The sequence below is a fragment of the Vitis vinifera genome, chromosome 15 (assembly GCF_030704535.1).
Source record: "Vitis vinifera cultivar Pinot Noir 40024 chromosome 15, ASM3070453v1".
Taxonomy (NCBI): domain Eukaryota; kingdom Viridiplantae; phylum Streptophyta; class Magnoliopsida; order Vitales; family Vitaceae; genus Vitis; species Vitis vinifera.
This window is the reverse complement of record NC_081819.1, coordinates 548,332-560,840: the sequence shown is the minus strand read 5'-3', so window position 1 is coordinate 560,840 and position 12,509 is coordinate 548,332. Positions and strand designations below refer to the sequence as shown.

General features: G+C 34.4%; 1 protein-coding gene across 2 annotated transcripts in view; it reads left to right on the top strand.

Moving 5' to 3' along the window:
* Positions 1-7,234: 7,234 nt before the first annotated feature.
* The window catches only part of LOC100247209 (TATA-binding protein-associated factor BTAF1), a 41,958-nt gene continuing 36,683 nt past the window's right edge, over positions 7,235-12,509 (top strand). The window contains exons 1-3 of one of the 2 annotated variants that reach the window (XM_059743244.1): positions 7,235-7,380; positions 7,909-8,040; positions 8,135-8,229. In XM_059743244.1, coding sequence (XP_059599227.1) covers positions 7,992-8,040; positions 8,135-8,229 — 144 coding nt within the window. In that variant the 5' untranslated portion in view covers positions 7,235-7,380; positions 7,909-7,991. Of the gene's footprint in view, positions 7,381-7,900; positions 8,041-8,134; positions 8,230-12,509 lie in introns of both variants that reach the window. The other variant, XM_002275249.5, reaches the window with a different exon arrangement.

The following is a 12,509-nucleotide window of genomic DNA, read 5'->3' as shown; positions in this document are numbered from 1 at the left end:
AGTATATTTCAAATGTACCAATCATAATTAACAATCTAACCTTAGTGTTACCTCAAACTTATCTTGTACCTACTATAAGTTTATACCCTTTCATTTTAGGTTTAAATTTTGTATATTCTTTACAAGGAGGGATAACAATACAAAATAACTAAGTCAATTTTCATCCTAGAACCACAACAATTGTTTATACAAACATGGAAAATGCATCAAATAAAAATCATAATGTAACCTCTCATCAAATTAACAAAGTAGAAGCACAAAAGGATAGCATAATTAATGATTATTGAAAACAATTAAGAAATGCAGATAGATTAAAAAACTTTATATTAGAAGTAGAAAAAATAGGAATTATAGGAGAAGATCCACAAAAACATTGGAATAAAAATAAAACAACTTGTAAAATACCAATTATAAACCCAGACTTAACAATAAAAACGGCAGATATAGCATGTAACCTTATAAATACAAAGGAATTCAAAATTCAAATAGAAGAACTGTTGCATAATAACCTCATTAGACCAAGTTTCAGTCCCCATAGATCTTCAACCTTTTTAGTAGGGAACCATAATGAAGAAAAAAAGGAAAAGCTAGAATGGTTATTAATTATAAAAGATTAAATGATAATACATATGATGATCCCTATAAAATTCCAAACAAAGATTCTTTAATTAATTCTATTCAAGGATGTAAATACTTTTCTCAGCTAGATTATAAAAGTGGCTTTTGGCAAATTAAATTAGAAGAAGATAGCAAACCATGGGCATTGTTTTCATGTCCTTGTGGATTATATGAATGGAATGTAATGTCATTTGGACTAAAAAATGCTCCTCAGATATTCCAACGAATGATGGATAATATTTTTGGTAAATACTCTTTTGTTCTTGTATATATTGATGATATTCTTGTTTTTTCATATACTCTTTAGGAACATATAAAGCATTTAGAATTTATTTTTGAAAAACTAATTAGTCATGGTTTAATAGTAAGTAAAAAGAAATTGAAATTATTTAAAACCCAAATATAATTTTTAGGATTAGAATTGGAGGATGGACAAATAAAACTGCAAGATCATATAATGCAAAAAAAAATAAATAATATTCCAGATAAACTCAAAGATTTACAAACCCTTCAAAGTTTTTTAGGATTATTAAGTTATGCTAAACCATATATTAAAGACCTTAGTAGATTAGTTGGACCCCTTTATAGTAAAACAAAAAACATAGGACAGAGATATTTTAACCAAGAAGATATTAAACTTGTACTAAAAATAAAAGAACTTGTAAAGCATCTCCCAACCTTACATTTACCCTTAGAAAGTGAATACAAAATAGTTCAAACTGATGCTAGCCAAACAAGATGGGGAGGTATACTTTTGCAGTCACTAATATAGGAGAAGAAAAACTTTGTAGATATTGTAGTGGAATTTTTAATGATTATCAAAAAAACCTAAGTTCTACAGATTTAGAAATTGAAGCAATAATATTAGTTTTAGAAAAATTTCAATTATTTTTAAACCAAGAACAATTTACTTTAAGAATTGATTGTGAGAACATTAAAAAATTCTTTGAAAATAAAAATTCTTCAAAATTGTCCACCAAAAGATGGATAAAGTTTCAAAACTCTTTAATTGGTTTCAAACCTAAATTTGAACATATTAAAGGAAAAGATAATATATTAGCAGATTGGTTAAGTAAACAAATAATTAACAATGTTGATAATGCTAATGATTGATTTTATTTTACAGGAACATGGCTCAAAGAAAACCAACTAAAGCTAGAACCTTTCAATTTGGAACCATATGTCTAAATGAAGTGTTGAATCCAAATTTGAGGTTTAACTCTTTATATTCTCAAAACCTTTTTGAAGAACATAAGGTTGTTATAGATAACTTTTGGTCTCTAAAACCACAAATTTTTCCAAACCAAAATTTAGAATATGCTTATGGAAAAACCGTGTCAACTTTAGCCCAACATTTACAAAACCTTCAAAACCAACTGATTGCTTTAGAAACCCAAAAATTTCAAAACCTCAAAATCTAAGAAAATCAAGAAAGATTGATAAAGGATTTGAAAACCAGTACAATGTCAACTAGTCAAACCAGTTGTTCAAATAGTCAACCTAAAATTCTTAGTTTAATTAAGAAATCAGCTCTTGTGTCTAAACAATATGAAAAACTTCTTGTTAAAAACTTAATTGGAGCTAATAATTACCTTTTAGTCGAAACCTTCTTTCTGAAAACACAATATAACAAAGTGTTTAAAAATCAAGAACTTTTGTACAAACATTTTAGAACCAAAAATGTTGGGATAAAAACAAGGTATATGGCATATCATGACCTTGAATTTTTCTTTGTTATATATTTAGCTTATGTGAATATGTCTGTTGTAAATAAAGAAATTTTTGGTTTAGTATCCCAGTTCATGGATCAAAGAATTTTTAAAAATATTTTTATGAACCATGTATTTCAAATCCTTAAAAATTTCCTAGAAAAATTAAAAGATACTATAACCTATCTCTTCAAAACTGAAAAACGGATAGACATTTCTTTTGAAACCATTCCACCTTTATTTCAAACCGATGAATCAGTAGTGCCAGTCTATCACCATGTTTATATAAAATACAATAAAGAACCATTGATTCCTCAACAAGAACCAGAATGGGAAATGACCTGTCCAAATGAATTTCCAATTTTTTTTACTTGTTTTAGAGCCCTTCAAATTTATGATCTTAGACCAACCCGAAATAAATTATTTCATCTCATTGGAGAAACAAAAACCATGTCCATATGGAGAAACAAACCTTTAGAGCACATTATTGTTCCAAAACCTCTTATTACTCCTCAAGAACAAGATTTTATAATTGAACTCAGTGTAGAAATACCAGAACCATCTTCTTACCTCAATGATGACGCATCATTTTGGGAAAATCTTGACGATGAAAGTTATTATAATCTATAAAATGCAATGAAACATTGATGTCAGCAATGACAACATTGAAATAGTAAATGCGTCTCCAACTACAAAGGATTTAATGCAGCAATAGAAGTTCAAAATCAATAAAGCTACGTACCAAGCCATGTGATGAAAAGAAGAAACAAACAAAGAAGAAGTGACCAGACGGATGGAAAAGTCAAATCTCATAAGTCTTTACCATCTCTATATTTATTGTCAACCAAACCTCTGAAGACTTTGTAAATATTTTTACCTGTCATCTAACGGCCAACAATCCCAATTAAATTTAGTATTTGTCGTATTGTAAATGTTTTGTCTATAAATAAGTTGTAAAACGAGGAAAAAAAAAGTTAGAAGTAAGCGATTAGAGAGCAACCATATTGTCAGTTGTATTTTTAGCCTGTAAATTTCTACATTCAGCAATAAAAAAGTAAGAAATTTATGTTAAATTTATATTCTCATTTCCTTTTCAATTTAATTTATTTGTATCTTTTTTCTTACCCTTAGGGGGTAAAGGGGGTAAAAAGGTAAAGTAGGGAAATTAAAATTATTTGAATCATATTCCAGTTAGTCTTTTTTTACTAGTTAATATCTGTAATATATATAGATCCTTTATATATAATGTGTCCATCAAAATAAAAAAAAAAAAAAAAAAATTGATCAGTTTATTTTGAAAGTTTTTTGTGTAAAATCAGGTTTTAAAACTATAATCTTTAGTCTTAACCCTTGACCTGTAACCCATTTTTGTTATAAAATTAGCGTGTTAGGGAGACTTTGTCTTATCAAAAGGGGGTATCACCTTGACACGAAGTGATATTTCAAAATCTTGAGTTTATTCTTTAAACTTTTGAAATAGCCAATCTTCAAAAACTTAACTTTCATGTAATAAATGTTTTCACACTATAAACTGAAAGTTTTAATTTAAATAAATATTATAATAATATGTAATAAATGGTTTCACATTGTATTTTGAAAGTTTTATTTTAAAATAATAGAATAAATGCATTCACACTAGTTTTGGTTTTAAACTTTGATTTTGAACGAAAAATTTAAAGGTTCCTGCCATTGCCTTGATTGTGAATAGCTAATTATGGATGTTGATGGGAAAAGTTTAGAAGAAGTGATCAGACGGATGAAAAAGTCAAATCTCATAAGTTTTTACCATCTCTGTATTATTGTCAACCAAACCTCTGAAGACTTTGTAAATATTTTTGTCTGTCATCTAACTACCAACAACCCTAATTAAATTTAGTATTTGTCATATTGTAAATGTTCTATCTATAAATAAGTTGTAAAGCGAGGAAAAAAAAAGTTAGAAGTAAGTGATCAGAGAGCAACCACAGTGTCAATTGTATATTCCGCTTGTAAATTTCTACATTCAGTAATAAAAAAAGAAAGAAATTTCTATTAAGTTTCTATTCTCATTTCACTTGCAATTTATTTTTTTTTATTTTTTTTATTTTACAAGAACATGGCTTAACGAAAACCCACTAAAGCTAGAACCTTTCAATTTGGAACCATATGTCTTAACGAAGTGTTAAATCCAAATTTGAGGTTTAACTCTTTATATTCTCAAAACCTTTTTGAAGAACATAAGGTTATTGTAGATAACTTTTGATCTCTAAAACCACAAAGTTTTCCAAACCAAAATTTAGAATATGCTTATGGAAAAACCATTCGTTTTTTTGTGTGCAAATTTGATTAATTGTTATTTGTTACTAATATCATTTTTTTGTTTAATTTATTTATAAAAATATTTTATTATTTTTAATAGTTTAATTATTTGTTTAGATTTATTCACTTATTTTTACATATTTATAATGTTTTTTTCATAATTTTTCTCCTCCACAAATTTTGTATTATTTTCAATTCAAAAAAATAAAATGGGTGAAGTGTTTCTACTTATCAACTTAGTGTTTCATCAATGGCATTGGGTTTAAAGAAACAACTTTATACTATGTGGGAAAATTTTGAGAAAGTATATAAAATTATCGATGATATGATTGTAGTAAAATTAAAGTACAAGATTTGTCTATTGAAGCTTGTCGTTGACTCAAAAGGCAAGAATTATTTATCTAGACCAACATTTGATGAGACATGTTATATGAGAGACAATTCATAACTCAATCACATACTTTATTGTATCTCATAGAATTGCTAAGCGAAACAAACAAATCTCTTATAAAGCCAAACAAATTCTGATATCAAAATTAAGGATTGACTTTAATACCATTTGTAACGACCTACTACTAACCATGTAGATATTCACCTTAGGCTCAAAGGGGTTTCACAGTTTTAAAACACATGTACATAATTAAGAGGAACATAATTATATAGTATTAAGAATGGTTTTTTTTTTTTTTTCCTATTTGGTATGAAATATCATTACTTTTCTATTTTTAATATGATGCCACTCATATGCATAAAGAATTTGTTGATTTCATCGCATTTGAAAACCTAAGAGTAGAAGATTTATACAAAGCAATTTGTAATCACAAATTCATGCATTTTTAAGAATCACAAGTCATAATGATAATTTTAAAAATAAAACAAAATTTATTCATTTTTTTTTCAAAGTTTTGAAGGAATTGTAAAAAAAAAAAAAAGATTAATTTCTTTTTCAAACAACAAAATTACCATATTTTGATACTTTTATTGGGAAAGTATCACAAATGAAATTACAGTTTGACTTTCATAGGTTTTTTCTATTTCTTTGGATAACGCATAATATAAGAAAATTATTGTTTTATTCGTTCAAGGTTGTTTAGAATTACCTTGAAATGCACATATCTTAAATTTAATTGTTCAAAATTATTTATAATTTATAGAAAATTATATTGAAAGATTGAAAAACGCTTTATATATATATATATATATATATATATATATATATATATATATATATATATATATATATTGTGTTTGTTCTTTTGCTACTAAAACTTCATTATTTAAAAGAACTTGCAAAATTATTCATTTATTTTGTAGAAGACTTCAAGTGCATTTGGGAGTGTTTTAAAAATGTTTTTTCAAAAAATATTTTTCATAAAACACTATAAGTGATTTTTCAAAATTTTAAAAATGTTTCGTAAACTTTTTTAAATATCTAATTTTTTTCAAAAATACTTTTTAGTTTCAAAATACTTCCTAAAATCACTGCCAAATAGATTTTTCCTAGTGATGTTACAACCAAATGCCATACAATAAATAGAATGCTAAATATTAACACAACTTACCAAAAGGTAACACAATTGTATTACATTATTTTGCAAGAAAATGATTCTTGATCTTGGTTTGAACCAAATACCGATAACGATAGATTAAATATTACACTATTAAGGGATTTTTTTAAATGTTTTAATGATACAATATTAACTTTTTCTCAAATTTATATAATAAATTCATTAGCTAAGTAGATCTAATATTTATTAGGGTATGTTTCCTTAAAGTTTTGGTTTAGCTATTAAGATCGTTGTCAAATGAGGCTTACCATAATTCAAAAGATTATGGTGAAATTCATCATACTTCGCAGATATGATTTTAGTATATAGTTTTAAATATGTTACCATCCTATTTATTCTATACATGACTCTTAATATCTATCAATTTCCTCTAAATATAAACTTCCTTACTAAAATTTTGTCAAAAGATAGATCAACTTCTAATGTTTCTTTTAGTTGAAAGAATGTAATGATAAAAACTCAACACATTGAGGAGAAAAGAGAATTGTGAATAGATATGGAAACAATGCAACATAGAATAATAATAATGATATACAAATATATATGATTTGCAATTTAATTTTATTATATATAGTTTAATAATTATTAGAGACATATGAAAAAGTGAGAAACCATAATAATTTCTAAAGTATTTAAAAAAATTCAAAGCAATAAATTCCGATTAACAACTTATTCAAGCTTAGAAATATATTCACAAACTATAAAATTATAATTTTCGATACAATAATTTATTAAAAACTTGTGTTGTAATTATAAAATCATAATTTATTAAGTAATATTTAAATTTAAAAAATTAAATTGGCCCAAAGCTAAAGCTTGCAACTCTATGGCTGGGCCTTGGGCATTAGAAAATGGGCTTGCCCGATCCGTCTTTCCGGCCCAAAAGTCTACCTAAGCCCGCTCGAAGCCTCAGATTGGGCTTTAGAATCGAAAACTGTTCTCAAGACCCAACGGGTTCTAATTAGTTCTTGCTGGATATATGCACGCAAGGGGCCCACCAATCAGCCCATGGTAAGACCTCATGCAAATCACCGCAGAGGATCCACAGCAAAACCAAGGACAAAAAGGCAATCTCTGTTTCGCGATGGAAGCCCAGACAGAGCGAAGCAAACCCTAATTGCCGAAGAAGACGAAGGACAAAGAAGAAGAAATTTTTCTTTAGGATCCCCACGAGCCTTCCGAATCTGGTAAGCTCTTCTTCCCCTTGGTAACTGCATGGAACTCTCATAATCATCATCATCATCTCCTTCCGCTCCATCATCATCTTCTTCATCATTTAATCCGAAGCACTTGGCAATTTCTCGCTTTCATTATCACCATTTTAAGAGGAAGAAAATTCAAAATGAAAGGCTTTGTTGGGGAAGTTTCAGAGATATCTGTGGCCGCAACACATCTTTTTCTATAAAGAAACCACAATTTATGAGATTCTCCCACTGTTTCGTGTTTGTCGGACTATAAATGTGAAAACTTTAATTCGATTTTGACCGTTTATCTCGTAATGAGTTTGGAAGATTAGAAGTGTTCAATGTCGAATGAGAGAAGCTGAGCCGATAATTACTATTATTGTCATTCATCTTTGATAGCTGTCCATTAAATAGCATTCTTTTATCCAATTTCCTTGGATAGCTGAAAAATATGAGTTTCTTTTACTATTTTGTGTTTGTTGGGCTGGAAATTTGGATTGGTTTTGACTATTTATCACTGTAGGATATCAGAAGAATAAGAGTGTTCAGTTTCGAATGAGAGAAGCTGCTGCTGATAATTGCTATTGTTATAATTTATATTTGAAGAAGGCGATATGTCTCACCAGTCATCTCGGCTTCATCGGCTTCTCACTCTGTTGGACAGTATCCTTTTTGTTTTTTGTTGGATTAATTTTTTTTTTCAGTGTATTTGTTGATGGGTTCAATAGCATTTTATGTTTCTTTAACCCAAACTAAGCTGGTTCGACCCAAGCTACAAGGCTCACAGCGGCTCGACAGATTGGGGATATTGCAAAATCCCATCCTCAAGACTTGAACTCACTGTTGAGGAAGGTATTCAAATATTTAATGATATGTCCTTTATTATTGTTATTATTTATGGCTTAGATGTTATTAGAATTATGCTGTTGAGTGGTAGAAAAGTATACATACCAGCTCTCAACCAATAGACACCATTGTCTATTGATAAGTTTGTTTTGAGTGGACTTTAAGGCTTTCTTGCAATTTCAATGTCAAGCTAATTTAGGTTAAAAAAATGGCCTAATACTAGAATTAGACCCACTACATGCTTTTTTGAAAGATAAAGGCAATTGTATTAAAAGAAAAGGTATACACAACGTAGAGGCTTCCTCTGTTTGCCAATAGCAAAATGTATGTCAGTTCTACTTGTGGATGAGACTAAGGCCGGGGATGGAGAGGATAGCCTAGCATGGAAAGATTGAAGTCTTGGATAGTGTTCGAGTCTAGTTATGGCAAAGTTTTGGGTAGCGATTGAATCGAAGACGTTTGAAGTGTCTATAGAGGAAATCAAAGGGAAACTAAAAGGTATCATTGTGGAAAGGAGTAGAGGCTTTTCCTCTTGGATTAGGTTTGGGGCATCAGGCTTGAGGAAGCTACTGGAATGCTTTGAAGAATGCTGTAGGGAGGAAAAGAAAGGAAGATTGGTTAAAGTCTGGGAGGAAGAGGGAAGAAAGTTCCGGCTGGAGAGGCGTGTAAACGGGGCAGGAAGATACGTCTTATGCTCTGTTGTGGACGTAGAGGCTAAAAGATTCTGTTTAGTCTTTCCTGAAGGAAAGGGCGTGATAGGAGGTTGGGCCATTCTAGCCGTGAAGCTAAGGGCATTGGGGATAGTAACCAAAAAGGATGACAAAGGTGTAGAAGCAACTCAAATCAGTTCAAAAAAGAAGGATGCAACAATAGATGATGAGGAAGAAAGGTGCAGTGGGAAGAAGAAGCAGGGGGAGATAAGAAGCTTCCTAGATGTGGCTAAAGGACCGGCTGGAAGGGTAGGCGAAGAGTTGTGGCTCCAGGTAGGAGGCAGGGGATTGAGGAGAAGGGAGGAAGTTTTGGGGCGTTGCCTAGTTGGTAGGTGGGAAGGGGCAGTGATGGAGATGGAGTTAGATTCGCTTAAAAACTGGGGGAAACGCAGCTGGAATCTTAGGAAAGGTGTTAAGGTGATGAAGATGGGAGAACCTTTCTTCTTGTTGGAATTTGAAGATGAAGGGGAAGCAGAGAGGGTATTAAACAGGGGGACGCGTAGATTTAAGGATAGGCTGCTGCATTTAGAGAGATGGAATGAGGAGGCTGGGTGTTTACGGGATGGAAATCAAACAAAAGAAGTATGGGTAAGGGTGGTGGGCCTCCCACTACACTGCTGGAGTGAAGAAATGTTTAAAAGTATTGGTGATTGCTGTGGAGGTTTGGTGGGGGTGGATGAAGCTACAAAGAATCTTTCTCAACTTCAATGGGCCAGGATTTTGGTAAAGAATAACGGAAATTTTTTTCCAGGAACTTTGAATCTAGTGGTGAAGTCCTTCTGCTATGCAGTCCGCCTGTGGTGGGAGGTGCAGCCTAGAGTTTCTGCAGTGGAGCCGATGATGAATCTGAGAAGGAAAGAGGGAGAAAGGATGAGGGAAAAAGGGGATGAGCAGTCACGCGCCGGGAACAGCGGTGGGAAGGAAAAGGAAGGATGGCGTGCAGCTGGAGCTGATGGATCAGGTGCAGTCAGAAAAAGAAAGGGAAAAGAAAAGTGTGATGGTGACAAGATAGGAGTTTCAGTTGAAGGGTTGGCAGGATATAGCAAGAAGGAAGGAGAGGTGGGCTCAAGTGAAAAAGACGGTGTGGAAGGGCTTGATAGCTGCAAGTGTGGGTGCGAAGTGACCCAACCCAGTAATTGTCAAAGGCTGGAGCATGAGAGTACTGAGGTGTGGGTAGAAAATCAAAAGGTTATAAATGGGTCAAGGGCTCGTTGGGAAAAGGGCCAGTCAAGCAGAGGTGGGGAATGGGCTGCTCATGAAGGTCCTTTAAGTGTAAAAAAAAAGTTTTTGGGCCAGATGGACAATAGGGGTGAGAAGTGGGCTTCAAGGGTGGATATCCCTTTATTACAACGGGATGGGCTGGGTCTTTTGGACAATAGGCCCAAAGTGGTAGAGAAGGATGGGCAAGATGATGGTCCATCTTCTTTTCAAAAGGATAGGCTGGGCCGGTTGGAACACAGATCCAGAGTGGCAGGAGGAGAGGGGCAGCCCATCCTAGCTTCAGTTTGGGCCCCGTCTGCTTATAAATCCCCCTGGGATGAGCTCAGCGTAAATGCTAGGGCTTCGTCGTGCCTTGAGCCAGCTGAGGAATTTTTCGCTGAAGACAGTCTGATCGGTGGGATGGGGCCAGCAGCGGCGATAGGGACACCTGAGCGTTGCTCAATAACGGACGAATGCTTCTTGGAGGAAGCCTCCAGGTATTCCCTCTTAAAATCTTCGACTGTTTGCGTGTGGGGGGGTCGGGCCTCTTCTTCTTCTTCTCCTTTCTCTGGGTTGGGGGGCTCTTTGCTTGAGATGGAGGAGAGATGTGGCTGTGAGGTCGTTCTGAAGGAAGCCGAAGAGGGGTTAAGTATCAGCCCTCTAAGCATGCGTCAGGCAGAAGAGAGAATGGTAGAGAGGAGTACGAGCGGGTTTTTCCCGCAAATAGATGGAAGGAAGGAATGGGGCGAGGAAGCGGAAAAGAATATGGAATCGTGGAGTTACAGCTGTTTGGCAAAGTTTTGCCATTGTTTGGGGATGCCAACAGAGGGCTGTGAGAGGGAAATTCTGAAACTTCTCCATAAGATGAGGGATAGAAGAGATAGAAGTGAGAATCTAAGCGGAAAAAAGAGGAAAGGACAGAGAACCTCAAGATTTGACCGCGAGTTGAAGAAACTAGAATGGTCGGTGAATTATAGTGGGTCAGGAGGGGACAGGGAGCATCAAGAGTGTGTTACATGAGGATTCGAATTGTGTCATGGAATGTAAGGGGGGCAAATGACAGAGAAAAGAGGAAATTGATTAAAGATGTGATTAAAACCCAGAAAGCAGATTTAGTGTGTCTCCAGGAAACAAAATTACAGGAGATGACGAGTGCAATTGTGAGGAGTTTAGGGGTAGGAAGATGTCTGGAATGGGGGGCTTTAAATTCAAGGGGTGCGGCGGGGGGGGTGGTGGTGTTCTGGGACAATAGGGTGCTGCAGCTGGAGGAAATGGAGGTGGGCAATTATTCAATTTCCTGCCGGTTCAAGAATGTTGAGGATGGTTTTTGCTGGGTTTTTTCAGGAGTTTACGGACCCTCTGTGAAGGTGGAGAAAGAGGAGTTTCTGAGCGAATTGGGGGCCATCAAAGGGCTGTGGAACGATCCGTGGTGTGTTGCTGGCGACTTCAACATGATAAGATTTCCTACTGAACGGAGCCGAGGAGGTCGCTTGTCCCCATCAATGAGGAGGTTTACAGAAGTGATAGAGGAGTTAGAGTTAAGGGATTTACCCCTTCAGGGGGGGATGTTCACGTGGAGTGGAGGTTTTAATAATCTCTTAAAATCGAGAATCGACCGGTTTCTTATCTCTGAAGATTGGGAAGCTCATTTCCGGGAGTGTATTCAAGGTGTTTTGGCTAGACCAGTATCAGATCATTCTCCAATTATTCTTGATGGAGGGGGGATGACGAGAGGGCCCACACCTTTCAGATTCGAGAACATGTGGCTGAAGGAGGAAGGCTTCAAAGAGGTGCTGAGGAGATGGTGGGAGGAGATTCAGATTAGTGGGACAGCCAGTTACATCTTGAGCGAGAAATTAAAGGCTTTAAAGCCGACTCTGAAAAAATGGAACACAGAGGTGTTCGGACAGATTAAGGTTAAGAAGCAAGAGGCTTGGAATTCTTTGGATTTCTGGGACAAGGAAGAGAGGGTCCGCGAATTGTCCTTGGAAGAGGAAGAAGCTAGGAAGGAGGCAAGAGAGATGTATAAGAAGTGGGTCCTTTTAGAAGAAACGTCATGGAGGCAGAAGTCCAGGGAAATTTGGCTGAAAGAGGGGGATAGAAACACTAGGTTTTTTCATCAGATGGCTAATGCTCATAGAAGAAGGAATCAGATGAATAGAGTCAAAGTGAACGGGAGATGGTACAATGAGGAAAGGGAGATCAAAGAGGCGGTGTGCAGGGCGTACCAGGGGCTGCTGGCAGACCCGGGGGGGTGGAAGCCCAGGATAGACGCTTTGACGTTTGAAAGGTTGGAAGAGGGGGATGTGGAGGGGCTGGAGAAGCCTTTCACGGAGGAGGAGGTTTTTAGGGCTTTGTCAAGCTGTTGTGGTGAGA